General features: G+C 44.5%; 1 protein-coding gene across 2 annotated transcripts; it reads left to right on the forward strand.

The window, feature by feature from the left end:
• Nucleotides 1–1,512: 1,512 nt before the first annotated feature.
• enc3 (ectodermal-neural cortex 3) lies at nt 1,513–18,614 on the forward strand. Of its 2 annotated transcripts, none has more exons than XM_024004203.2 (3): nt 1,513–1,757; nt 5,501–7,316; nt 17,411–18,614. In XM_024004203.2, the coding sequence occupies exon 2, from the start codon at nt 5,508–5,510 to the stop codon at nt 7,275–7,277; it is 1,770 nt and encodes a 589-aa protein (XP_023859971.1). In that variant the 5' UTR covers nt 1,513–1,757; nt 5,501–5,507; the 3' UTR covers nt 7,278–7,316; nt 17,411–18,614. The 2 variants fall into 2 exon arrangements, with proteins under 2 accessions (XP_023859971.1, XP_070303792.1); XM_070447691.1 differs by having other exon boundaries at nt 17,414–18,614.
• The last annotated feature ends 6,776 nt before the right edge of the window (nt 18,615–25,390 follow it).

Genomic DNA, 25,390 nt, shown 5'->3' on the forward strand with positions numbered 1-25,390 from the left:
ACTCCTCTAACCTCCTAGGCTACCTGGCTCTAACACTAGGCTACCTGCTCTAACCACTAGCTACCTGCTCTAACCACTAGCTACCTGCTCTAACCAACAGGCTACCTGCCTCTAACCACTAGGCTACCTGCCTTAACCCACTAAGCTACCTGCTCTAATCCTTAGGGCTATGGCTCTAACCTCTAGGCGTACCTGGCTCTAACCACTAGGGCTACCTGCTCTAACCCACTAGCGCTACCTGCCTCTAAACCACTAGGCTAACCTGCTCGAACCACTAGGCTACCTGCTCGAACCACCAGCTACCTCTCTAACCTCTAGGCTACTGCTCTACCACAGGCTACTGGCTCTAACCCACTAGCCATACCTCTGCTCTAACACCAGGTACCTGCTCTAACCACTAGGCTACCTCTTCTACCACCAGGCTACCTGTCAGCCTTAAAGCTTGATAGATATACCACTCTATTGAATGCTTTCAACACAAGCATGCCAGTAAGAGATTTGCCAATAAGCAGACTACATTAATGAACTCATCTAGGGTAAATTTATGTTCTGCACTTTAGACGACACCCCCCCCCCCCCCCCCCCCCGTGGCTTTAGTCCATGCAATCAGAACATGTGTGATGTGTTGTGTGTGGTGTGGGGGGGGGTTCTCCGCCTCGTCACAAACACCCTTCACATTGGATGACAGTAACACCTCTATCCGAGCCACTGTGCTTCTGCCTCTGCATTGCTTGCTCTTTTATGTTTGGTATCTGTAAAGCACTTTGTGACAATTGCTGATGTAAAAAGGTCTTAATAAAATAAATGTGATTGATAGAGGCTGCCTCTATCTGGGTTTCTCTCTCTATGTGTTCACATTTGTTTTGTTGGTATGGCATACTATTGGGGAATTTTGAGTTCGGCATTAATGTACAACTCCAGAGATTACTCTCTGAGCATAAATCCATTCAGTGTTATAACAAAAATGTGTGCTAATTGGAACGGTAATAARTTATAATTCCCCTAATCTACATCCCTGATTACCATACTAAATCCTTCAGAAAATTACAAGAATTTCCAAAAAACAATGAGCCATAGTCTGTATTATTGGACTTTGACCAAGCTTACATTACAATGTGTACTGTACATGTAAGTCAGTAGTAGTACAATAGACCTCTTTTGTCTGTAGACATGCAAGCATATTGGTGATCGAAGTGTATAGCAAACCCTTATAAAACGGTTTCATTAAAGAAATCATATATATTGAATAAACAATGATAAAACAGCTTGACTAAGTATTGGTAATGTTTTCTATCAATATCTGTCACAAAATGGATATGTAATTGCCTAGTTACATAAAAGGTTAAATAAAAAAGATACAATTAAAAAATAGCTGAATATTAATCTATTATTCAATTGTTCAGGGGGGAAAATCTCAAACTTTCTTCTCTGCTGTGATTGGACGAGAGCATGCATAGACATGAGTAGGAGGAGCGTATGGAGCTGTAACTTGTGCTTCGTTACAGCTGTGGATATTGTCTACAACGCAGACGCACTGTGAACAACTTTGCAAACGCTTACATTTATTGTGTATTAAAAACACAGAGAAATATAACAGATGGGTTAGCAGTGTTCCAGCTATCTAGGAGAAACATCGTCTGAACTTCGTTACTTAGAAAGCTATWTCGTGAACTAATACATTAAACTCACGAAGAAGTTGGGTGCCCATTGCATTGTGTCTTGGTCGGATATTGCTGCTTTGCTCCAAGACGATTTAGGTAAGGATTTGTTTCGATCACAGAGATACGTGCTTGTTTGARACTTCTTGTACTTCCGAAATATAACTAGCTGCTTGTAACATCCGATCCGTTGATCCGGAGCTTGCAATAGTAGCCGTGTATGTTTGCCAGGCTGATCTAAGTTCGGAAGAAACTGAGCGCATGCTGGACATGGTTTACATTTAAAGACTGTCCAGATCTTTGGCGGCTACTAATAAGTATGCACAAAAGACTGCACAAAACGAATGGGATTTCACTCTGTGTCGTGTTGGAGTCCTTGCGCTTCAGAAGTTTGGTTAAACACAATGTTTGTATGTTTCTTATCCCTTTTATTATTGGCCCTTATTCTATTAATGTATTGATTTGCAGTTGTTTTTGGGACATAAATAAGCCTCATGAAATGTGAATACTTCAATMTATTAAACAGTTCCCTCTGCTCGTCAGGCATTTTTAAATGTTTTCTGAAATAACTAAAATTTAATTGTATATAATTTGTTGAAAAAATTCAATGATTCTGAATTGCATTTTGGCTATCAAACAATATTATGAATAAGTCTTAAAAAAAAATAAGTTACCTAATTTGCTTTTAGTGTTGCACAATTTGGACAATTTATAGCCTGAAGGTGATGTTCMGTTTTACACAGGGAGTTGAATGCGTTGCCTATGGCACCGTCTAAAATGAGCTAGCTACGGAGGGAACAGTCARGGGAGGTTGGCATCGTGATTCATAGGCGTAAAATGCTGATAAAAGCCAGGAAAGGGATGTCCACACCCAGGTAGCATACTTATTCACCTCACCTGGTTATATGTAATATAACTAGGTATTTAATGAGGATTAAATTCTATTTTTATTCATTTGTCAGTAATTAATTGATTACTGGTAGATTTTGACAGATGATTTTTGATTCCCTTGTTGCCKGTGTGTAAACACAAACCTTATCATGTGTCCTTTCATCTTCCAAGTCCAAAGTTCATTTCCGGATCCATCCTACTGATAAGAGATAATGGCTTTATAGACTAATGACATTTAGTGGCAAGGCTTGTATTTATTCAGAATGGGAGTGTCAGGGTTACATTTCAATGTTTGCTTTAACATCTATGCTGGCAGGGTAAGGGCTTCTTTACACTACTTTGACAACACAAACTAGGTCCAATAATACACTTTTGGGCAACCTGACCAAATTCACATAGATGTACATGTGTGTTATAGATCTGTCATTCTCATTGATAGCAAGTCTAAGAAGCAGATCTGTTCTATGTGGGCTATTTCTATACTTAAGTTACGTTTCKAAAAAATATATAGTTTTAGATGGTACAATGATTATCTAAACTATACTTTATTGTTTTGTAACAAACTGAAATTAGGRATACTTAGAATTTTAGGAACCAGGAAATTGCCGAGAGATATCTCACTAGTGCATCTTTAAAATATCTGTTAAAGAGAGATCTACCACATCTATACCACATACCCCCTCTGAGTGTTACAGTGCAAAGACAAGGCCATGGCTACAGATACGCTTTCGCCCCGCCCGTCCAGAAACCTCTTTGTTAAAACTACGGATCCGGATCACGTTCTGCACACGTTATTTTACGCATTCGTAGCTGCTGCTCCCCCCCCCCTTCACGTTTGTCTCTTTACGAACCCTCTTTTTAACCACGATGATGTAGCTTATGTCTCTGCCTCGTATTTTATTTAAGCTGTGCAGAAATATAACATTTGGCGATTTGAACGAACAATCCAAAACATGTATATTATGAAGGCTATAACATTCTCTGTCTGTTTTAACTGATATTGTAGTTGCACAGCCCAGTCCCCCTATAGTTTGGACACGTTTTGTGTGATGCGGGCTAATCTTTTTATAGMTGCTGCCATATCGTAGTTCCTGGAAGAAGAAGAAAACACGACTTGTCTGCCTACTGCGCATCTTATCCAATGTTTGCAATGATGATGGAAAAAGTCGTGTACAATCGCCAATTAGACTGCGTGTCTGTCATGCAGCGGAACGTATATCTGTATCCAGACGGGTAAAACATAGTCTGAAAATGGGCGCATTCGTTATGCATCGCTCGGTACCATAGTTACGCCATATGCTGATATAGCGGCGAGAGTAAATAGCTGCATGTAAACTCCGCATCTAAGAACACGAAATCGCTAGATTGACTGTTTTTGTATCGTGTTTATGTTTGGAATACTGACGACAAAGTTTGTACGAATATGTTGATAATGTAAATAGCTGCATTTAGCCTACTCCCCTCCTGAAAAAAATAAAGAACATGACATTGTGCTTATTAAAAGCCTAGTGAGGTGATGCAATAGTAAGAACAGTTTTGTGTAAAACATGAAGTTTGTAGTCTTCACCAGTGACCAGACAAAGGCGATCAAGGAGGCGGAAGCGGAGCGCTCAGCATATCAGCAGTGGTGGAAAYAGTACCCAATTGTCATACTTGAGTAAAAGTAAAGATACCTTCATAAAAAGGACTAAAGTGAAAGTCACCCAGTAAAAAAACGACTTGAGTAAAAGTATTTGGTTTTAAATCTAATTAAGTATCAACAGTAAATGTAATTGCTAAAATATATTTAAGTATCAAAAGTATAAATAATTTCAAATTCCTTATGTTTAACAAACCAGYCTGCACACTTTTTCTTGTGTTTGAAATGTACAGATAGCCAGGGGCACACTCCAACATGTACAAACCAAGCATTTGTGTTTAGTGAGTCTGCCAGATTAGAGGCAGTAGGGATGACCAGGCATGTTCTCTTGATAAGTGTGTGTGAATTGGACAATTTTTCTGTTCTGCTAAGCATTCAAAATGTAACAAGTACTTTTGGATGTCAGAGAAAATGTTAGGAGTAAAAAGTAAATAATTTTATTTAGGAATGTAGTGGAGTAAAAGTTGTTCAAAATATAAATAGTAAAGTACAGATCGCCCCCCCCCCCCCCCCCCAAGCAGCAGGCGTAAAAATAAAACATCTGTATTTTTCAGTCTGGGCAAATTGGAATACAGAAACTCCTTATCTGTAGCCACTCCATTAAAAACAACAGCTGTCCTTGCAAGAATTTCCTTTAATACCGGTGGACAGCATTTTTGCTCTGTTAGCCAAATAGAAAATGAAAGGCTCTTTAAAATATCCGCACATTTGTCAATCATTGCATTAATCAAGTGTGCAGCACTATGTGCAACATGGTTTAGATGAGGAGCTCCTGTATAGTTTGAATTTCGATCCTTATTTTGTTTGTCTATATACTACGGTATTTAAGGTATGCCATAGCTGCAGGAAGTAGGGGCTGCATCAATAAATCATAAAATATTATGTTTTTTAGGGGGGGTATAAAAAAATCTCAAAAGTAGTGCACTGGGCTTTAATAGTCCTGTATTAGTGGATATACCAGTCTGCAGCTCCAGCATGGGCAAAAAGATTTGTCCAGCCCCCCCCCCCTCATTTTACAGCACCCCCACCCCAAAACTACTCACACATGAAACAGGAATGTGGCTTTGGCCACACCACATCCCAAGGCTAGTGTAAACAGAAGTTGCAAATCTGATGTTGAAGAGCGATAGGGCTCACTAGACATATTTTAGTAATGTTAAATGTCCCTAATAAGTCTAAAGGGAGCGGAACATATTTTGATATCCAAGACCATGTCAAGCCTGTAAAGCTAAAGAAATTGATACTTCATAATGACATTTTAGAACAATATATGTAGATATATTTAATAACATTTAGTTTGTTTGCCCTCCAGGTCCAAGATGTCTGTGAGCAACCATGAAAACAGGAAGTCCCGCTCTAGCTCTGGCTCCATGAACATCCAGCTATTCCACAAGACGTCTCATGCGGACAGCCTCCTGACCCAGCTCAACCTGCTCCGTAAGCGAAGAGTCTTCACTGACGTGGTCCTGAGGGCCGGGAACCGTGTCTTCCCTTGCCACCGTGCAGTGCTGGCCTCCTGCAGCCGCTACTTTGAGGCCATGTTTAGCGGAGGCCTGAGGGAGAGCCGCGATGCCGAGGTCAACTTCCGCGACACGCTGCACCCAGAGGTGCTGGAGTTACTGTTAGACTATGCCTACTCGGCCCGCGTCATCATCAACGAGGAGAACGCAGAGTCCCTTCTGGAGGCCGGGGACATGCTCCAGTTTCACGACATCCGAGACGCCTGCTCTGAGTTCCTAGAGAAAAACCTGGCACCGTCCAACTGCCTGGGCATGATGCTGCTGTCAGATGCCCGCCAGTGCCAGCGGCTCTACGAGCTCTCCTGGAGGATGTGCCTGGCCAACTTCGCCACCCTCAACAAGACGGAGGACTTCCTTAGTCTCCCTAAAGACAAGGTTCAGGAGCTTGTGTTCAGCGAGGAACTGGAGGTGGAGGATGAGAGCCTGGTGTACGAGGCTGTGATAGACTGGGTAAAGGCGGACATAGAGAGGAGGCTGGGTGACCTGCCGGAGCTGCTGCGCTGTGTGCGCCTGGCCCTGCTGCCCGAGACATACCTGCTGAAGAACGTGGCCTCTGAGGAGCTGGTGATGGGACACAAAGTGGGCCGGGAGATCGTGGAGGATGCAGTGCGATGTAAGATGAGGATCCTCCAGAACGATGGCATTGTGACAGGGTTCTGCGCCAGGCCCAGGAAGGTCAGCCAGGCCCTGCTTCTCCTGGGTGGTCAGACCTTCATGTGTGACAAGGTGTACATGATCGACAACAAGACCAAGGAGATCACCCCGAAAACTGACATCCCCAGCCCTCGTAAGGAGTGCAGCGCCTGCGCCATTGGCTGCAAGGTCTACGTGACTGGGGGGAGGGGCTCTGAGAACGGGGCCTCCAAAGATATGTGGGTCTACGATACCCTGCATGATGAGTGGTCTAAAGCCGCGCCTATGCTGGTGGCCAGGTTCGGACACGGGACAGCTGAGCTTGATCACATCCTGTACGTTGTAGGTGGACACACCTCTCTGGCCGGCTCCTTCCCAGCCTCTCCGTCAGTCTCTCTGAAACAGGTGGAGCAGTATGACCCACAGACCAACAAGTGGATCCTTGTAGCTCCTCTCAGAGAGGGGGTTAGCAATGCTGCGGTGGTGGGGGCCAAGAACAAGCTGTTTGTCTTCGGGGGCACCAGCGTCAACCGAGATAAGTTTCCCAAGGTGCAGTGCTTCGACCCGGTCCAGAACAGGTGGACGGTGCCCGCTTCCTGCCCTCAGCTCTGGCGCTACACGGCGGCGGCTGTCGTAGGCAACCACGTCGTAGTGATCGGTGGAGACACGGAGTTCTCGGCCAGCTCGGCCTACCGCTTCAACAGTGAGACGTTCCAATGGTCCAAGTTCGGGGATGTGATGGCCAAGAGGATCAGCTGTCACGCGGTGGCGTCGGGCAATCGGCTGTACGTGGTGGGGGGGTACTTCGGGGCTCAGAGGTGCAAGACCCTGGACTGTTACGACCCCTCTACAGACTCGTGGGATAGCGTGACCAGCGTGCCCTACTCGCTGATCCCCACAGCTTTCGTCAGCACCTGGAAGTACCTCTCAGCGTAGTGACGGGGCAACAGGAAGAAGTGGCTGTTAGGATCATTGGTGAGTAGAAAACATAACAGGTCACACAGACCCAGGTTAAACTCTTGAAAACAATAAGAATGGAAATCGCAGTGTCTCAAAGTCGTCGGGGAGATTAATTGATAAACCATATTAAGAGGGTGGCACAGGCAAGGACATATCTTTTTAAAGAAACATGCAAATGAGGAGGCGGMTTGTCTCTGCAGAGCTATTAAAGAGATTAATCGCAGACTAAACAAATCCATGTGTTTTCAAATCGAACTTCAGCAATGGAAACAAACGAATGAAAGAAAGAAAAGAAAAAATTTGTTAACACATCCCCCTCTAAATCGACCCAAATCCTATAAATGTGGAGGACAGTGCGTAGGCGTGTAGGAAGAGGTTACGTCACGTTGTTCCACTCTGGTCTCAGTCGATATTAAAGCATCACTCTCCTTCATAGTTGTTCCCCCTTACTACACTATGGCCTTAATACAAATATTTGACTGGATTTATATAGCTTTCCAGGTGCTCGAGGACTTTACAACACTTTCGGTCGGGCGAGATCAGTCATTTGTCCTCCCTTGTCAGTCCAGTATCAGTGACCCCAAGCACAGGTGGACATCAGAAGGGACCGACACAGTTTCAGTCCTCTGTTGTCATGGTTGTCATGGTTGCCGATGACTACAACATTATCTAATCGGGGCCTCTGGCTGGGTCTCTGGCTGGGTGTTGGATGATAAACATGGAGAAGTCAGTAGTTTATGGAGCAGTAGGAAATAGGAATGTCAGCCTGGCAGTAATTACAGACACACAGAGCCGCTCCACGTCGCTCTAGCCCTCAATCACTTTCAGCACAGGAGCAAGACAGAGTTCAGGCCTGTGCTTGCAATACACTGCAGTTCCTTGGTGAGGAGTGTGCAATATCTGTGAGCTGGTCCCAGGCCTCAGGGTGTATCCTCTAGGTCCTAGGATGTGGCAACAGGGGCGTCAATTTGTTATGGCAGTCGCAACCACAATTTACACTGAACAGAAACATAAATGCAACATGTAAAGTGTTGGTCGCATATTTCACAAATTGAAATAAAAGATACCAGAAATGTTCCGTACGCACAAAAAGCTTTTCTCTCAAATCTGGTGCACTAATTTGTTTACATCCCTGRTTGTGAGCATTTCTCCTTTGCCCAAGATCATCCATCCACCTGACAGGTGTGGCATATCAAGAAGCTGATTAAACAGCATGATCATTACACAGGTGCATCTTGTGCTGGGGACAATAAAAMGACACTCTAAAAATGTGCAGTTGTGTCTCACAACACAATGCCACAGATGTTGCAAGTTTTTGGCGCATGCAATTGGCATGCTGACTGCAGGAATGTCCACCAGAGCTGTTGCCAGATAATTTTGTTAATTTCTCTACCATAAGCCACCTCCAACGTCATTTTAGAGAATTTGGCAGTATTCCAACGGGACGGGATCGTTAGAGACCAGACAGCAGATGAAGAATTTTTGCGTGCTCGTTGTCCTCACCAGGGGCTTAACCTGACTGCAGTTTGGCATCGTAACCTATTTAAAAAAAATAATATATATATATATATATTTTTTTTTTAATTCAGTGCAAGTGCTCACCTTCGATGGCGACTGGCATGCTAGAGAAGTGTGCTCTTCATGGAATAATCCCAGTTTCAACTGGGCCGGGCAGATGACAGTGTGTATGGCGGTTTGCTGATGTCAATGTTGTGAACAGAYTGCCCCATGGTAGCAGTGGGGTTACAGTATGGGCAGAAATAAGCTTTTATCGATGGCAATTTGAATGCACAGAGATACCGTGACTAGATCCTGAGGCCCATTGTTGTGCCATTCATCCATCACCTCATGTTTCAGCAAGATAATGCACGGCCTCATGTCGCAAAAATTGGTACACAATTCCTGGAAGCTGAAAATGTCCCAGTTCTTCCATGGCCTGCATACTCACCAGACATGTCACCAATGAGCATGTTTGGGATGCTCTGCATCGATGTGTATGACTGCGTGTTCCAGTTCCCGCCAATATCCAGGAACTTCGCACTGCCATTTGAAGAGGAGTGGGACAACATTCCACAGGCCACAGTCAACAGCCTGATCAACTCTATGGGAAAGAGATGTCACGRTGCATGAGGTAAATGGTGGTCACACCAGATACTGACTGGTTTTCTGATCCACGCCCCTGCTTTAAAAAAAAAAATATATTAAACGTATCTGTGACCAACAGATGCATATATGTATTCCAAGTCATGTGAAATCCATAGATTAGTGCCTAATGAATTTATTTAAAATGACTGATTCCCTTATATGAACTGTAACTCAGTAAAATTGTTAATTTTAGCTTGTTGTGTTTTATATTTTCAGTATAAAATACGCTACTAAAATCATTCCAATCCTGATTTTAAAAGGCAAATGCAGTTTAGCGGTATTGGCAGGCTGATTTGAGGACCATGTGGACGACTTGGGAGCGGGAAGGAAGGATGTTTGTGTGGCTGGCTGGCTTTATCGCTGCAGTGAACAGCTCAACTTRTTCTTAAAACAGTGCAGAGGTAAAGATGGCTGTAGGTAACTACTGTTTTGACTTGGGAGGATGGCAGTAGGATGACATGTCCTCAACTGGCAGCTTCATTAAATAGTACTCGCAAAACACCTGTCTCAACGGTGAAGAGGCGACTCTGGGATGCTGTCTGTTGTTTTTGCCCATCTTAATCTTTGATATGGCTGAGATGTTTTTTTTTCTTTGCAACTCRGCCTAGAAGYCCAGCATCCCGGAGTCGCCTCTTCACTGTTGACTTTGAGACTGGTGTTTTGCAGGTACTATTTAATGAAGCTGCCAGTTGAGGACTTGTGAGGTATCTGTTTCTCAAACTAGACACTCTAATGTACTTGTCCTCTTGCTCAGTTGTGCACCGGGGCCTCCCAATCTTTCTATRCTGGTTAGAGCCAGTTTGCGTTGTTCTGTGAAGGGAGTAGTACACCGCGTTGTACGAGATCTTCAGTTTCTTGGCAATTTCTGGCACGGAATAGTTTTCATTTCTCAGAACAAGAATATACTGACGAGTTTCAGAAGAAAGGTCTTTGTTTCTGGCCATTTTGAGCCTGTAATAAAACCCACAAATGCTGATGCTCCAGATACTCAACTAGTCTAAAGAAGGCCAGTTTTATTGCTTCATTAATCAGCACAACAATTTTCAGCTGTGCTAACATAATAGCAGAAGGGTTTTCTAATGATCAATTAGCCTTTTAAAATGCTYAACTTGGATTAGCTAACACAACGTGCCATTGGCACACAGGAGTGATGGTTGCTGATAATGGGGCCTCTGTACGCCTATGTAGATATTCCATAAAAATTCTGCCGTTTCCAGCTACAATAGTCATTTACAACATTAACAATGTTTACACTATATTTTTGATCAATTTGATGTTATTTTAATGGACAAAAAATTAGCTTTTCTTTCAAAACAAGGACATTACTAAGTGACTCAACTTTTGAACACGTGTGTGTGTGTGTGTGCGCGCGCGCGGTGGCACTTTAATTGGGGAGAATGGGCTCGTGGTAATGGTATCAAACACATGGTTTCCATGTGTTCGATTCCATTTACTCAGCTCCAGACATTATGTGCCGTCCTCCCCTCCGCAGCCTCCACTGATACACACACACACAAGACGCCTGCATCTCAACCATGTCAGCAGTCTAAAGAAGAGAGTAGTAAGGGAAAGGCAGTGTGGAGGGTAGATGGCGAGTGAGAGAAACGGAGAAGAGGAGCTATATTTTGCACTGCTTGGCAGCCAGGAGCCTTAAAAATATATGTTTCTCCCAAGGCTGTCAACCAGGGTAGAAAACCATGGGTTTTTCTCTCCCTCGTGTTGACAACACTCCAGTTGGCTGCTAGAGAGTTCGCTACAAATTTGTAGTAAAAACATTTGAGGTTTGACTGCTCTGAGGATTGATCACTTACATCTCGTAGACTTGACTCTCAGTTGTAAAGTACATACATTTTGGCTTATAGCTAGCTGGCTGTTTTGGATTCAAATAATGCAGCCTAGGTTTTATGGTTTCATCGGTCAGGATTTAATTTATTTTTTAAATACTGCATGTTGCYTCCAGAGATGGCAGAAGAGGCTCAGGGACTGTTCTTAAAGGTCAACTTTGGGCAAAAMAATTATGTCTWTAAAKGGTGTAACTGATCAATGCACTATCATACCAGGTCATTTAARGCTTTTAAAACAAAAGAAAAATGGATGAATACGTTTTTTGTTTTTCTACAGAAGGGCCATTTCTTACCGCTCTCCACAGCTTCTGTTCAAAAACAAATCCTGTGAAATGACAACACATACTGGAGTAGTTACTGGCTTAGCTGGCTCGCTACAGCTAGCTGGCTCGCTACAGCTAGCTGGCTCGCTACAGCTAGCTGGCTCGCTACAGCTAGCTGGCTCGCTAACTACGTTGGTCGCGGCGTGCATGACCAGAATGACACATCGATGAAACACCAAAGGCCCACCCTGTTTCTGTTAGAAAAAGAAAGAGGAGTTTGAGCACGAAAAAAGTTACAAGTCAACGTTTAACCACGGCTAAAATGTGGTGGCTGTTTGTGCGCTTTTCAGCAGCCGTGGCGTCACACAGGTGGCCGCTACATGTTCGGCAATGGAGGACRGGTACCTACAGAGGAGCGGGTCCTATGTAGGAACTGACCGCCAGAGARGCGCTCTGGGTCAATTTGTCACACTGCTTCTCTCTGGCTGTACCATTGATGCTTCCTCCGCTGAAGCTACAAGGCCTTTCCACTTTCCACTGTCTCAACTCCTAGCTTTTCATCCGAAGCCAGATGGAGACGTTCCATCTCAATTTTAAATGTTTTATTTATTTAGCTTTTTATGCGCTTTGAGATTTATTTTCTGTTATGAAAAGCATTATACAAGTGAAAATGATTATTATTACTGTGTTTTATATGCCTATGAAACCACCCTGTCTTCCACTCATACTACAAACACACACACCACCCTTTTCCTTCTAATTCTAGAGGAATGAAGGTGTGGCTTTCAGTTCCATTGGTAATGATTGGATTTGGGGAGATTTGAGTTGGGGTGGGGAGATTTGAGTTGGGATGGGGTGGGGAGATTTGAGTTGAGATGGGGTGGGGAGATTTGATTTGAGTTGTCTTGGCGGTTTCTTCTAGTGTAATGATCAGCTAGTTTTCAGTTGTCTTCTCTCCAGATGGGTCTGACCACAGGTTCAGGCCACAATCCATTCACTCCCTGTTGATGGACAAAAATATTTGTGACTGTAAAACACTCGTATTATGGTTTGTCGTAGACTCCTAGTCTAGACAAGAAACAATCTGTTTTYTTGTAGAGCAGAGGTCTAAGTGTAGATTGTTGAGTGAGCTCCATTTCTCACACATGGCAGCAGGAACATGCAAACAATTACACCAGTAATATTACGGCAAGATACCAGTGCAACAGTTTTTAACACATTGAAACAAAATGGATACAGCTAAAAACTGTATGAAAGGGAAAAGAATAGGTAGAGACTCAAAACCAAAACAACAGAAACCCCTCCTGGATTCACCCCAGAAGGATGGGTTAGGAAGATGAGTAAATTAAACTGCCTAAACCATCTAAACTGGAACAACCATTTCAGTAACAGGTGAAATAAGGTAAACAGATAGATTTTTCTAAACTAATCCAATGTTATTTTATCTTTGTGTTGCATAAGATTYATGCTTAACAGATTTTGAAACGGAACACATTTTGCAACTGCAATAGAGCATGCTGGGAAGTATAATGATGGGTGTGGTTTTGAGTGTTTATTCTACACAGTAAGAATGACACAATCACACTCAATCCTTATTCTACACCACTGAGTGTTAATTTCACTCATTGCAGAGTTAATTGAACGATTTTAGAGTAAAATAATAGGAACTCTGCTGGAATGACGTTATTTCCTGTGGATTTTTTCTGTTTTCCTTTTGCTTGTATAGCACCTTAGAGTAGTTAATCATGAGTTGAGGGAGTTGGGTCTTAGCTGACATATGTGGGGGGAGAGGTATCCTAGCTTAGCCCCAACACTGTGCTGGTGTAGGACTACAGGCAGATGTAACCGGAGATCTGAGCACAAAGTTCAACGAGGTCTCCTCGGACACCCAACAGGCTTAGCAATGGCTGTTTTGTTCTCTCACTCCTTTCTCCCTCCTTTTTCCTGTCTCCCCTCTTCTTTCTCTGCCCCCCCTCTCACAAACATCCCAGAAACAGAGGCCCATTTTAACTGTTCCAACTGAAACCTGAGGCGGTGGGCGGCTCTGTGATGGGGCACACCTGGACAGGGTCATAGGCCGGTGGGCAGGCTTCAGTGGGTCTCCCCAGACTGCTGTTTTTAAAGAAGGGGCCGAGGATGGATGGATGGTGGGAGGAGAGAGGCCCACTGCCGCCGCTCAATACTGTTTTATTAAAGACCACCAGGAACGCTCTCTGAATGAACCTTTTTATAATGGCGTCTGTGTTCAGCATCCCCCCCCGAGAGAGAGAGCGAGGGAGAGACTGGGTGAACTCAGGGCACGTGCCCCCACTCAGTTTTGAGTCTCCAGAGTAATCAATCTGTCACGTTTATGGCCCTTGGCGCAGCTTCATTTGCATAAAACGAATAGTTTTTTTTTATTGGTCTTTTCTCCACGGTGCGGAATACAAAGGGAGAATGTGCTTAAAATGGCCGACTTAATCTTCAGACTATAATTTGATCACTTTAAAACAGATGAGTCGGCAGCACTGTAGGGCTTCTTCAAACGCTTGCAGCCGGCAATTAGTCTTGAGTTATTACACTATGTATCCCTCAGAAGCATGCATCATTGAAGGGGGTGTTGGTTTGCTGTATTCTCTGTCCCACGGTTAGTCTCAATCCAGCGTCTGCTAGGAACAATGTTTTATGTTAGAATTTGTCAGGCACAACTAATGGTAAGACGACAGAGCTGGGCTGTTAGCCCACGGACAGAGCTAGGCTGTTAGCCCACGGACAGAGCTGGGCTGTTAGCCCACGGACAGAGCTGGGCTGTTAGCCCACGGACAGAGCTGGGCTGTTAGCCCACGGACAAGAGCTCGGGCCGTGTAGCCCACGGACACGAGCTGAGGGCCGGGGGGGTATAGCCCACGGACAGAGCTGCGCTTTAGCCCTACGGACAGCTGGCGTTCAGCCCACGGGACAGAGCTGGGCCGTTAGCCCACGGACAGAGCTGGGCCGTTAGCCCACGGACAGAGCTGGGCCGTTAGCCCACGGACAGAGCTGGGGGGGGGGGTCTAATGAGCAGATGTTTTCAAGGGAAAGGGACACTTTGCGAAACTGAAATTAGCCACTTGATTACTTCAGTTTGACGCAGCGGGTGTCCATTGGATTTATGACTTATTTTATGACTGGGTGTGTGTAGCCTTTGATGCATTTCTTATCATTAAACACGTGCTTGTTCTGGAGATTTCCTTGTAGCTAACAATGATTTAACATAGAAACCAAGGAACTGGGCAACTCATCAGAGAGAGAGRGATGATGGGCCATGGTCCAGTGCATTGTGGGGTAGCAGTATTGACTCCGGGTTGGTAGAGGCTGCAGGGTTTTGGTGAAAATACATCCTTCCGCCCAGGACTGGAACTAGTCAACTCCTGATTTTGTGTACACTCAGGCCAAGGCCAAAAGTAGTGTACACTATATAGAGAAAAGGGTGCAGACTCTCTGGCTTTTACTGTATGTAGTGGAATAACCAGACTCACTGGTATGGGCTGGTGTTAGGAAATAGGTGAAAGGCCAACTGAGGTAACACAGAAGAGAGTTTATGGCTGTTTGACCCTTTACTAATATGAAGAAGAGCCAGTCGAGACAGGCTGAGACGCACACAGACGAGGCAGGGTTGTCTGAGCCTGTCTGATGGTAGTGAAGGTGGTGACGACTGATCGTTGATCTCTGAGGTTGTAGAGTTCACCTCATTGGGACTGAGTTGAGATTAGTTGCTTTGCAACGTGAACGCAGCTCAATGTGAAACCTGACTTTAAATAGAAAGATAACAACTATATTTAAAGGTGCCGTACTTGTGAAACAGTGATAGGGTGGCTGGCAGCAGGGGGTAGTACTCCTGGTGGTGCTGGGTATCATCTACCTTGGTCTGTATCATCTACCCCGGTGGGCTGGGATCATCTACCCCGTGGTGCTGGGTTTCGATCTACCCCGTGGTGGGGTATCATACTACCCCGGTGGTGCTGGGTGTCTTCTACCCGGTGTGGGTATCTTACCCGGTGGGCTGGGATCATCTACCCGGTGGCTGGGTATCATCTACCCGGTGGGCCGGGTATCTTCTACCCCGTGGTGCCGGGTTTCACCTACCCTGTGGGCCGGTTCCTTACCCGGTGGCGGTTTCTCGTCTACCCCGGGGGCGGTTTCGTCGTCTACCCCGTGGGCCGGTTTCGTCGTACCCCGGTTGTGGGCCGGGTTCGTCTTCTACCCCGGTGGCGGGTTTCGGGTCTACCCCGGTGGGGCCGGTATCGTCGTACTACCCCGGTGGCGTATCGTTCACCCGTGGGCCGGGTATCGTCGTCTACCCGGTGGGTCCGGTAATCCGTCTACACCCGGTGGGCCGGGTATACGTGCGTCTACCGGTGGGGGTATCGTCGTATACCCCGGTGGGCGGGTATCGTCGTCTGCCCTGGTGGATTTTTATTTTTTTAAATTAAAAACAGCTGCAGGGACTGCCAGGACACCCGCACAGTGACACACAAACACTCGCTGCAGTGGTATAAGCAGCATATTAGTCAACGTAAACAGAACAGTTTTTACGTGTATTGTGTAATATGTATGAGAGCAGCAGCCGCTCTCTAGTGTTCATGGTAAATGGGTACAGGCCTCAGTAGCTGTGATGAGAGAGTGTAGCCTCGGTAGCAGATACTGAGAGGAGACTTGGGCTTCCTGCTGTATTATCCCAGCCTCTGCTCTGAGATGAGGGCTATCCCAGCCACCCTGAGATGAGGGGCTACCCAGCCTCTGCCTGAGATGAGGGGCTACCCAAGCGTTCCGCTCTGCTCTGAAGATAGGGCTACCCAGGTTTTGCGCGTGCGTGCGTGCTGAGATGAGGGGGCTAACCCAGGTTTCCGCTCTGCTCTGAGTGAGGGCTACCCAGGTTTCCGCTCTGCTCTGAGATGAGGGGCTACCCAGGTTTCCGCTTCTGCTCTGAGATGAAGGGGCTACCCAGGTTTCCGCTCTGCTCTGAGATGAGGGGCTACCCAGGTTTCCGCTCTGCGATTGGGGGCTACCCAGGTTTCCGCTCTGCTCTGCAGATGGAGGGTCTACCAGGTTTCCGCTCTTGCCTCTGAGCCATTGAGGGCAACCCCAGTTTCCGCTCTGCTCTGAGATTGAGGGCTTACCCACGGTTTCCGCTCTGCTATAAACTACCCCCGGCAGTCTCTGTCTGCTGTAACCCACAATGCTTTGGTGTCTGTTAGGCACACCTATACACACCAACAAGAAACAAACAGCTCCCGCAGACCGAATAGCATTATTTCCCAAAATGCAATTCAGAATGTAACTTTTTTTTTTTCTTCAAATGAACTGTTCCATCTTAACAGCAGGGGAAGGAAATTAGATTCTAAAATATCTGAGGCCACAAAGAAAGAGTGGGATAAGAGATTTCAGCTACAGAACCCAGAGGAATCACCACAATGTATCTACAGCTGAACAGATTTCTGGTTCCAGAGCTGACAAGCAGTACTTGTGTCGGTCTAGAATCATGATAAGCCTGGATGTGTATTGGTTTATTCCAAAATTAGGGTTAAGGCATATGAGGTATTTTTATTTGCAATAATATTACATTAATACAACAAAAAAGTAATGGGAACAACTCCTATCCTACATTTGTGGGGATTTCTCTCTGTCATAAAGCATGAATAATGGTATGTTGATGAGCATGATGAGACACTATACTGATGAGCTGTTTTAATGGTCCACACTGAAGTATCTGCATTCTCACTTCCTGTATATGAGCTGTTGCTAGACATGTGGCAAGTGGTCACAGAAATGTGAATGATTCTCATGGACCAACTCAGAGTTCTTGGTATTCCTAARGCTTATCTTCTTTCTCTCTCAGCAGTGGTGTCTGGAATGCAGGCTTGTCTCCCTTCGGTGGCTGTGGAATGCAGTGGAGGTGTGAGGGGTTGTCAACCCTGCCCTCCAGGCCTGCAGTCAGAAGAGAATCACATGTCCCCAGCTGCAGAGCAGTAGCGTGGCTAAACTGGGCCTAAGGTCGGGTGAGGAGAGGAGCGGCCTGTCCCTCCCAGCCCACCTCATCTGATGTTTCCTCTGCTGGTTAACTTTCCATCGAGATACTGGCCTGAGCTGTACCAGACCACTGGGGAGGTGTGCTGCAGCCTAAGGAATGCACTACAGAGGATAATGGACGCAGTACTGTACATCCCTCTGAGTCCTGGGGCTCATAGTGTGTTTATGACTGATTGACTGACACTATGTTCAGAGCATACAAACATAATCTGTTCTATGGATTCTAMTTCTACATTTCAGAGACTCTTATCAACTCCAGAATAACTGCAGCCGAGGAGAGGACTGATTGTGATGTCACTCTAAAGGAGCTGCCACATTGGTTCTCCTGCTCTGACAGAGAAGGACATGGGGTCTGGTCCACTGGGATCCTCCAAACACTGGGTTATTGACTGTGTTCCTCAGGTGGCATTTGTTGAACTAGTGACWAACTCGAGGAGGCCTTGCCCATGTTAGTTAGGAGGGAGTTAATTTTGGGAAGTGAAGTGTATGATTTTGTGCATAGAACAATCTTCCTGTTTATTTTTAGACTTGGACTCGAACTTCCCTCAATTTTGGTCAACTAAATTTGTATCTTCTTTCTCAACTTAAAACACACTGCAAYGGATGTGACTCATGGCTGAAGATACAAAAATCACAATTTGACTAAATGTATGTTGAAAATGCCTGTTGTATGTTGTCTCAGGGTTTATGCAATTATTTGTGTTTGTGCGTAGTTTGGATGTCTCCCCCTGTTGCAACCTTCTTTTTTGTGTTTTCGGTTCTGTTTGTGGCCTGAAAGAGAATGTGTGATTTAATGTTAAACTGAGCTCTGTGAATGTACAGACTGTCTTACTAACAGAACATTCACAGGATGGCTCGAACGCAAGAAGACCCCATTTTAGGATCTGTCTTGAAGTTTAAACTCGTATCTACCTGAGGAGGATGTCTTCACAGCCATGCTTTGTCAAGTTGTCTTTCACTTTCATTTGTCTACTGAAACATCTTTTATATAAAAGTGACCCTTTTATCATGAATCAGATCTAAGTAGTATTATTTGTGCCGGACCATAATATTTTGGCCTGTTGAGGTTTTTGAACAGTCTGTATGATTTGCACAAAGAATTGTCTTAATTTTGTATAGTTTTTTTTCTCTAACTTTTACCGCAAACGTTCATGTTTACATTTGAGTAATTTAGGGGTTAAGTGCCTTGCTCAAGGCCATCGACCGATTTTTATTTTTTTCACCGAGTCAGCTCGGGGATTTGAACCAGCAACCTTTTAATTACTGGCCCAATGCGCTTAACCGCTAGACTACATGCAGTCATATTCAACCTGTTCCTCTTTCTACGAAGAGTCAAACCTGTGAAACCTACTGTTTTGAAGAATGGCATTTTCTACCATTTACTTTCAAAGCTGTAGTTTTGATACAGTGAAGTATGTTAAACATAAGTTTATTTCTAGAAATGAACAGAATGTTACAGCTGTGAAGTGAACAGTGTAGTACCTACCTGATTATATGGTTGTCTGAGGGTAGGAATGAACAGAATGGTACAGCTGTGAAGTGAACAGCGTAGTACCTACCTGATTATATGGTTGTCTGAGGGTAGGAATGAACAGAATGGTACAGCTGGGAAGTGAACAGCGTAGTACCTACCTGATTATATGGTTGCCTGAGGGCATGTCTGGAACATTTTCCAAATGGAAATTCCAGGAAGTTTGTGTTTTTAACAGGGATGCCTTTTTCCATTTGTCTCAACAGTGGGTTGGGCTCAGACTGTCACACCTGGGTCAAATACTTGAGCTGTTAAATCAACCCAAATTTTTTTTGGGGGGGGGGGTGTATTTTATTAGGCTCACTTAGCTGTTGCAAAAGCAGCAGCTACTCTTCCTGGGGCCACACAACACAATGCAGAACATCAATAGACAAGACAGCTCAACGACAGACCTAGTTTTTTGGTTTGTTTTAAAGGCACACGTATCCTACYTATCAATGCATACACACAAACTATCCAGGTCAAATGACGTACTTTCAAACAATTTGGAGTTTGAGAGTAAATTGTGGCACCATAAGATAGTCTGTGCCTTTCAGATCGCTGTAGTTAAGGAACCACCGCAAGGCACGGCCACCCTGAGTGTCTCATTTCACAGGGACACAAAGATGTGTGAGACCAAGCCACCTTTTCTGTCATGAACCCTTGTTGCCATGAGGTTGCGTTACCTGAGGACTGGTTCTGCACGGAAAGAACGATCACATGGTGCGATGTCAACATACTTAAACCTTAGATGACAGATGCCCTTCCTTTGTTACAGGAACATCTCTCCCACCCCCCCTCCAGGTATGATTACTCTATATGGCTGGCTGTGAGGTATGTGGTCTGAAACTCCCTGGCATCTGCAACCATAATGCATCATTAGCTAGTAACCTTTAGAGAACATCTAATGTAGTGCAGTAAGCAGCTGCTAGTTCTTATACCTCTCCCGTCATACACCAACAGGGTTGGGTCCTCGTAGAACAACTCTTAACAGCGGATGGCACACCATGTCACAGACACACAGGGGAATGGGTTGTCTGAATCTTCAGCGACGGCATTCATGTTAAACGCTGCACATGTCGGCTCAATCGGGAATTAACATTTTTTTTTTTTTATTGCAAAATCTGTAACGCTTCAGCGATATGGATCGAGTAGAGRCCTAACTGAGCGTTAACTGGCGATAGCCGACACCCGCGTAGCTGATGTTTTGGCGATGTTCAGAACGAGAAAGTGTAGGCTATATAGAAATAATGAAGCTCAAATTGAAAATGAAATGAGGATTTTTATCAGCCTAATCGAGGTGTAGATTACAWCTTACATTCCAGTGGTCAAACTTGTTTACAAGTCTGCATGGGATTTCTCTTAATGTGACTTTATGCAGCCAACGGCAATGCCAAGAGCTGCTTGTGGATTTGACAGCTCTAATATTCCACCTCCGACCCCCACGCCGAGAGGACCTACAGACCACAGCACCACCAGCCACATCCACACCAATCAAAACCCCCCCAAGTCAACCATGCTGTCATGACTGGCCTGTTCGGGTCAGGTTTCCGTGTGGACCACACTCCTACAAGAGACATCTCTCTCAGGCTGACTACTGCGRGAGCGTTGCAAAATAAATMTAGAAATCTATGTTTTTCAATTATAGCACCCACACTGCTCGCGCGTGCCCATGAGCGTCTGCATTGCCAAGGGCTAAAATAGAAGTCAGTTCTATTTCTGATGCAGATCGCGCTGCAAGTCCTGCTTCTCCCATCTCCTCATTGGTTTATAGAAGCAGGTACCCACGTGCCATCTCCTCATTGGTTATACCACGTGGGTGACTGAAAGATTAACAAAGTCAGTGGCGGTAATGCACCTAATTTATGAAAGTTGCCAATCGCAATATAAAGTCAAGAGAAGAAAAAGCCTGGAAGGAGGAGAGACAACTAGAAACGATTCGGTTGACCGTTTTGTGTGTGGATTAATTGGCGGAGTAGAGGACCTTGTGCATTTCAGGTAAAATAACAACTCAATGTTCATATCCCAGGACAAATTAGCTAGCAACAGCAAACTAGCTAAAAAGGACAAATTAGCTAGCAAGTGCAAGCTAGCTAGCTAAATTGCCATAAATGTTTAATGCTTTTCGACCTGTTCCCAAATTAATATAATTGGTTCAGAGTTTGTTTTGATATTTTAACCTGCGTGTCGTGATTGCATTTGGTGTGGGGGGACAAAATACATTTATGCACGATGGCGCACGCGCAGCCGGTTTGGGTTCCGTGTCACACCCGCCAGAGGGGGAGAGATCGAGAGGTATGGAGGTTTATGACAGCTCACGCCCATTGTAAATCTCAAGGCAGCAGACAAAATCCCTTTGTCCTCTCACTGTGGAGGAATGGAACATATGATGGGCCTATGGAGAACCTACCTCAGAACAGTAACATGCAATAAATGGACTTTGGGACAATATGTTTCGTCAGCCAACATAGGAGTAATGACGATAGATGGAATATGAAAATGAATGTCYTTTTTGTTATGTTATTAAAAGTTAAATGGCAACGTTATAARGAAAACATTGAGTTTTCACAATATGTGTACCTGATGTTTGCATASTGTACGTTGTGTGGAAAATAMCCAGATCAAAGATGTTTTTGTAAAGATGAAATGTGAAGTTAGTTYTCTAAATTGGATCTGAGTAAAGTCCAGACCTTGCCTTGTAACTAGTTATGCRCAGAGAACTTGCCCTAAAGGCAGAAATMCCCATTTCTGACCCGAGAGTATAAAACGTGAGTTAAGAATTATCACGACTAGGTGACCATGAGCTGCAGCCAAGGTCCGATTAGTTGTAACCCCAAAACGCAACACGAGGTTGAAGAAGACAAAGGAACCTTTTAACAATCTATGCTACTGTTGAGTAGCTGTGTCTAAGAGGGTGAATTCAAGCAGGATCACCCGGCTATCACTCTCCAAGGAATCGTGTGTCTACACTGCTTTAATTCCTATGCTGGAGCCCTGATCTACACGMCTGGCTGTCCTCAGAAGACCTCTTTTCAGAACAAGGTCGAGGAAACAGACCACTAAGAGAAAGAACACTGACATCGTGAGGACAATCAGAGAGTTACACCTGGTAACCGAAGAAGTGCCATCATGAGAGGAGAAMCCGAAACCCGGTCCACGAAGAGACACCCCATCGGAGACCTTCGACACGTAATTARGTCATTATATTCTGACCCATAAGAGCGMCAGTTCYGGGCAAGGTGTTAGGGCTAAACTAAYCATAGTTTACAAATGTACCCAAGTGTGCTTTTCTCTCTCCCTCTTTTTAAATCCCCATTTTGTGTAACACGTGTCATATTGTGTTGGTCCYCTAGGGACCTGTTTCATTGTACTAAGTTCTAATCAATAGCCTAGACTGTGTGTTTGTGTATGTGTATCTTATATTATAATTTTACCTTGTTAGTAAATAAATCATCAACTCAATTGGTGTGGTACGGACTTATTTAGTGGGACTCTGGTTTGTGCAGATTCCTAGATGATGCGACGTTCAGAATGAGACTTAATTAATTAGCGACACTTGTAAAATCAATATTATTTGAGTTAATTTGCGAAATAGGAACCCAATAAAGCCAAACTTTCCCATGGTGCCCCGGGTTACTGAGTTAATAATTACCTGATTTATTTAATCACATAATTATAAACAGTTACTCATTCGATGAACAGCAGTCGTCACAATCAATCCAACACCAACACCACTACAACGCCCACACCCCATTTAGACCCCCTCTTTGATCAGACCCCCTCAGATCAGACCCCTCAGATCAGACCCCCTCAGATCAGACCCCCTCAGATCAGACCCCTCAGATCAGACCCCTCAGATCAGACCCCTGCCCACCCCATGTCCCCCCACTCCCGCAAAGAGGTCCTCAACATGAAAGTCACACATACGCCCAGGCCGTGAGCAGGCATACAGGCCCAACCCCCACTATTACACTAGCCCAAGCCAATGGCATGTACCAGACACTCAGCAGGCTCTGCTCACACTTACTGGCCTGAGGCCACACAACTAACAACATTGGACACTTTATGTAACACAAAGCCTTCACTATCACATCCTGGAATATCCAAGGCCTGAGGTCATCTGCCTTTGGCCTAAAGAGCAGGAACCTCGACTTCATCAAAGAAARCGGAAATACAGACATTCTCATCRTACAAGAAACATGGTATAGAGGAGATGGACCCACTGGTTGCCCTCTAGGTTACAGAGAGCTGGTAGTCCCATCCACCAAACTACCAGGTGTGAAACAGGGACTGTACTCAGGGGGTATGCTAATTTGGTATAGAGCAGACCTAACCCACTCTATTAAATGAGTCAAAACAGGAACATTTTACATCTGGTTAGAAATGATAAAGGAAATGATCTCAACAGAGAAAAATGTCCTCCTGTGTGCTACCTACATCCCCCCACTAGAATCCCCATACTTTAATGATGACAGCTTCTCCATCCTGGAAGGGGAAATCTATTTTTTTCCAGGTCCAGGGACATGTACTAGTCTGTGGCGACCTAAATGCCAGAACTGGACAAGAACCTGACAGCCTCAGCACACAGGGGGATAAACAACTACCTGGAGGTGACAGCATTCCCTCCCCCATATGCCCCCCTAGGCACAACTACGACAACATAACCAACAAAAACGGGTCACAACTCCTGCAGCTCGGACGCTGGGTATGTACATAGTCAATGGTAGGCTCCGAGGGGACTCCTATGGTAGGTACACCTATAGCTCATCTCTTGGCAGTAGTACTGTAGACTACTTTATCACTGACCTCACAGTCATCCCACTGACACCCCTATCAGATCACAGCAAAATCACAGCCTACCTGAACAGAGCAATACTCAATCATGAGGCATCAAAGCCAAAGGAACTGAATAATATTAAGAAATGCTTTAGACGGAAGGAACATATCAAATCAAAGTTTTTGAAAAAATATAGAGACCCAGAAAACCTGAGCTTTCACTATGGTGAATCATCGCCTTTGTTCATATTTCCATGAAAGCTGTACACCACCAGGGTACAAAGATTCTCTTAGGGTCATTTTTGAGCCGGCAGTTCTAAAATAATTTACACACCACAAAGAAAAGGAAAGGAAAGGGAAAAGACAGACAGATGGATGGACGGACAGACGGACGGACAGACGGACAGACGGACAGACAGAAAAGTCTCCATTACCTCATTTACATATTATGAGAGCTGTAACACAGTTGTGAAATCACAAAACCATGTCCATAATAACTAGTCAGGAAGAATAGAAACAGATGGCCTATTCTCTATATTTAAAACATGTATTATATTAACATGCATTATGTAATAAAAATCAACATTTTATGTCTGGTTTTTCGGACAGAAAAAGGGAAAAGACAGACAGACAGACAGACAGACAGACAGACAGACAGACAGACAGACAGACAGACAGACAGACAGACAGCGAGGAGGGAGATGAACCTGTGGACTATTAGACCCAACGAGATCCACTGCTCTCTGGACTTAGTCCCCTTCCCCTCACCTTCTCATTTTCTTTTAAATGGCTGAAATGTCAAACTAGTACTGTATTTGTCTTTTTTTTTTTTTTTCAATTAATTCCGTCGTTATATATCTAAAATGTCCATTTATTTGGCGCGTTTGATCCAGAAAAACACCGGTTCCAACAAGCGCAACATGACTACAAAATATCTCATATGTTACATGTAATCTTTGTCCAAACATTTCAAACAACTTTCCTAATACAACTTTAGGTATTTTTTAATGTAAATAATCAATCAAATTTAAGACGGGATAAACTGCGTTCAATACCGGAGGAAAACAAAGTGGAGCGTGCTTTTCAGGTCACGCGCCTCTAACAGTACACTTCKCTCGACCCTCYTTCTGAACTGCCCTACTTCTTCATTACACAAAGGAAAAACATCAACCAATTTCTAAAGACTGTTGACATCCAGTGGAAGCGATAGGAACTGCAAGCAACTGCCTTAGAATTCTAGATTTCCATTGAAACCKCATTGAAAAGAGAGTGACCTCAATTTTCTTTTTTCCTGGATGGTTTGTCCTCGGGGTTTCGCCTGCCAAATAAYTTCTGTTATACTCACAGACATCATTCAAACAGTTTTAGAAACTTCAGATTGTTTTCTATCCAAATATACTAATAATATGTATATCCTAGCTTCTGGGCCTGAGTAGCAGGCAGTTTATTTTGGGKACGCTTTTCATRCGGATGTGAAAATACCGCTCCCTAGCCTTATAAGCC

This window comes from Salvelinus sp. IW2-2015, linkage group LG16, assembly GCF_002910315.2.
Source record: "Salvelinus sp. IW2-2015 linkage group LG16, ASM291031v2, whole genome shotgun sequence".
Lineage (NCBI taxonomy): Eukaryota > Metazoa > Chordata > Actinopteri > Salmoniformes > Salmonidae > Salvelinus > Salvelinus sp. IW2-2015.

What these genes read in the sequence shown, in the direction of transcription:
- enc3 (XM_024004203.2), top strand. Translation starts at nt 5,508, where the DNA reads ATGTCTGTGAGCAACCATGAAAACAGGAAGTCCCGCTCTAGCTCTGGC.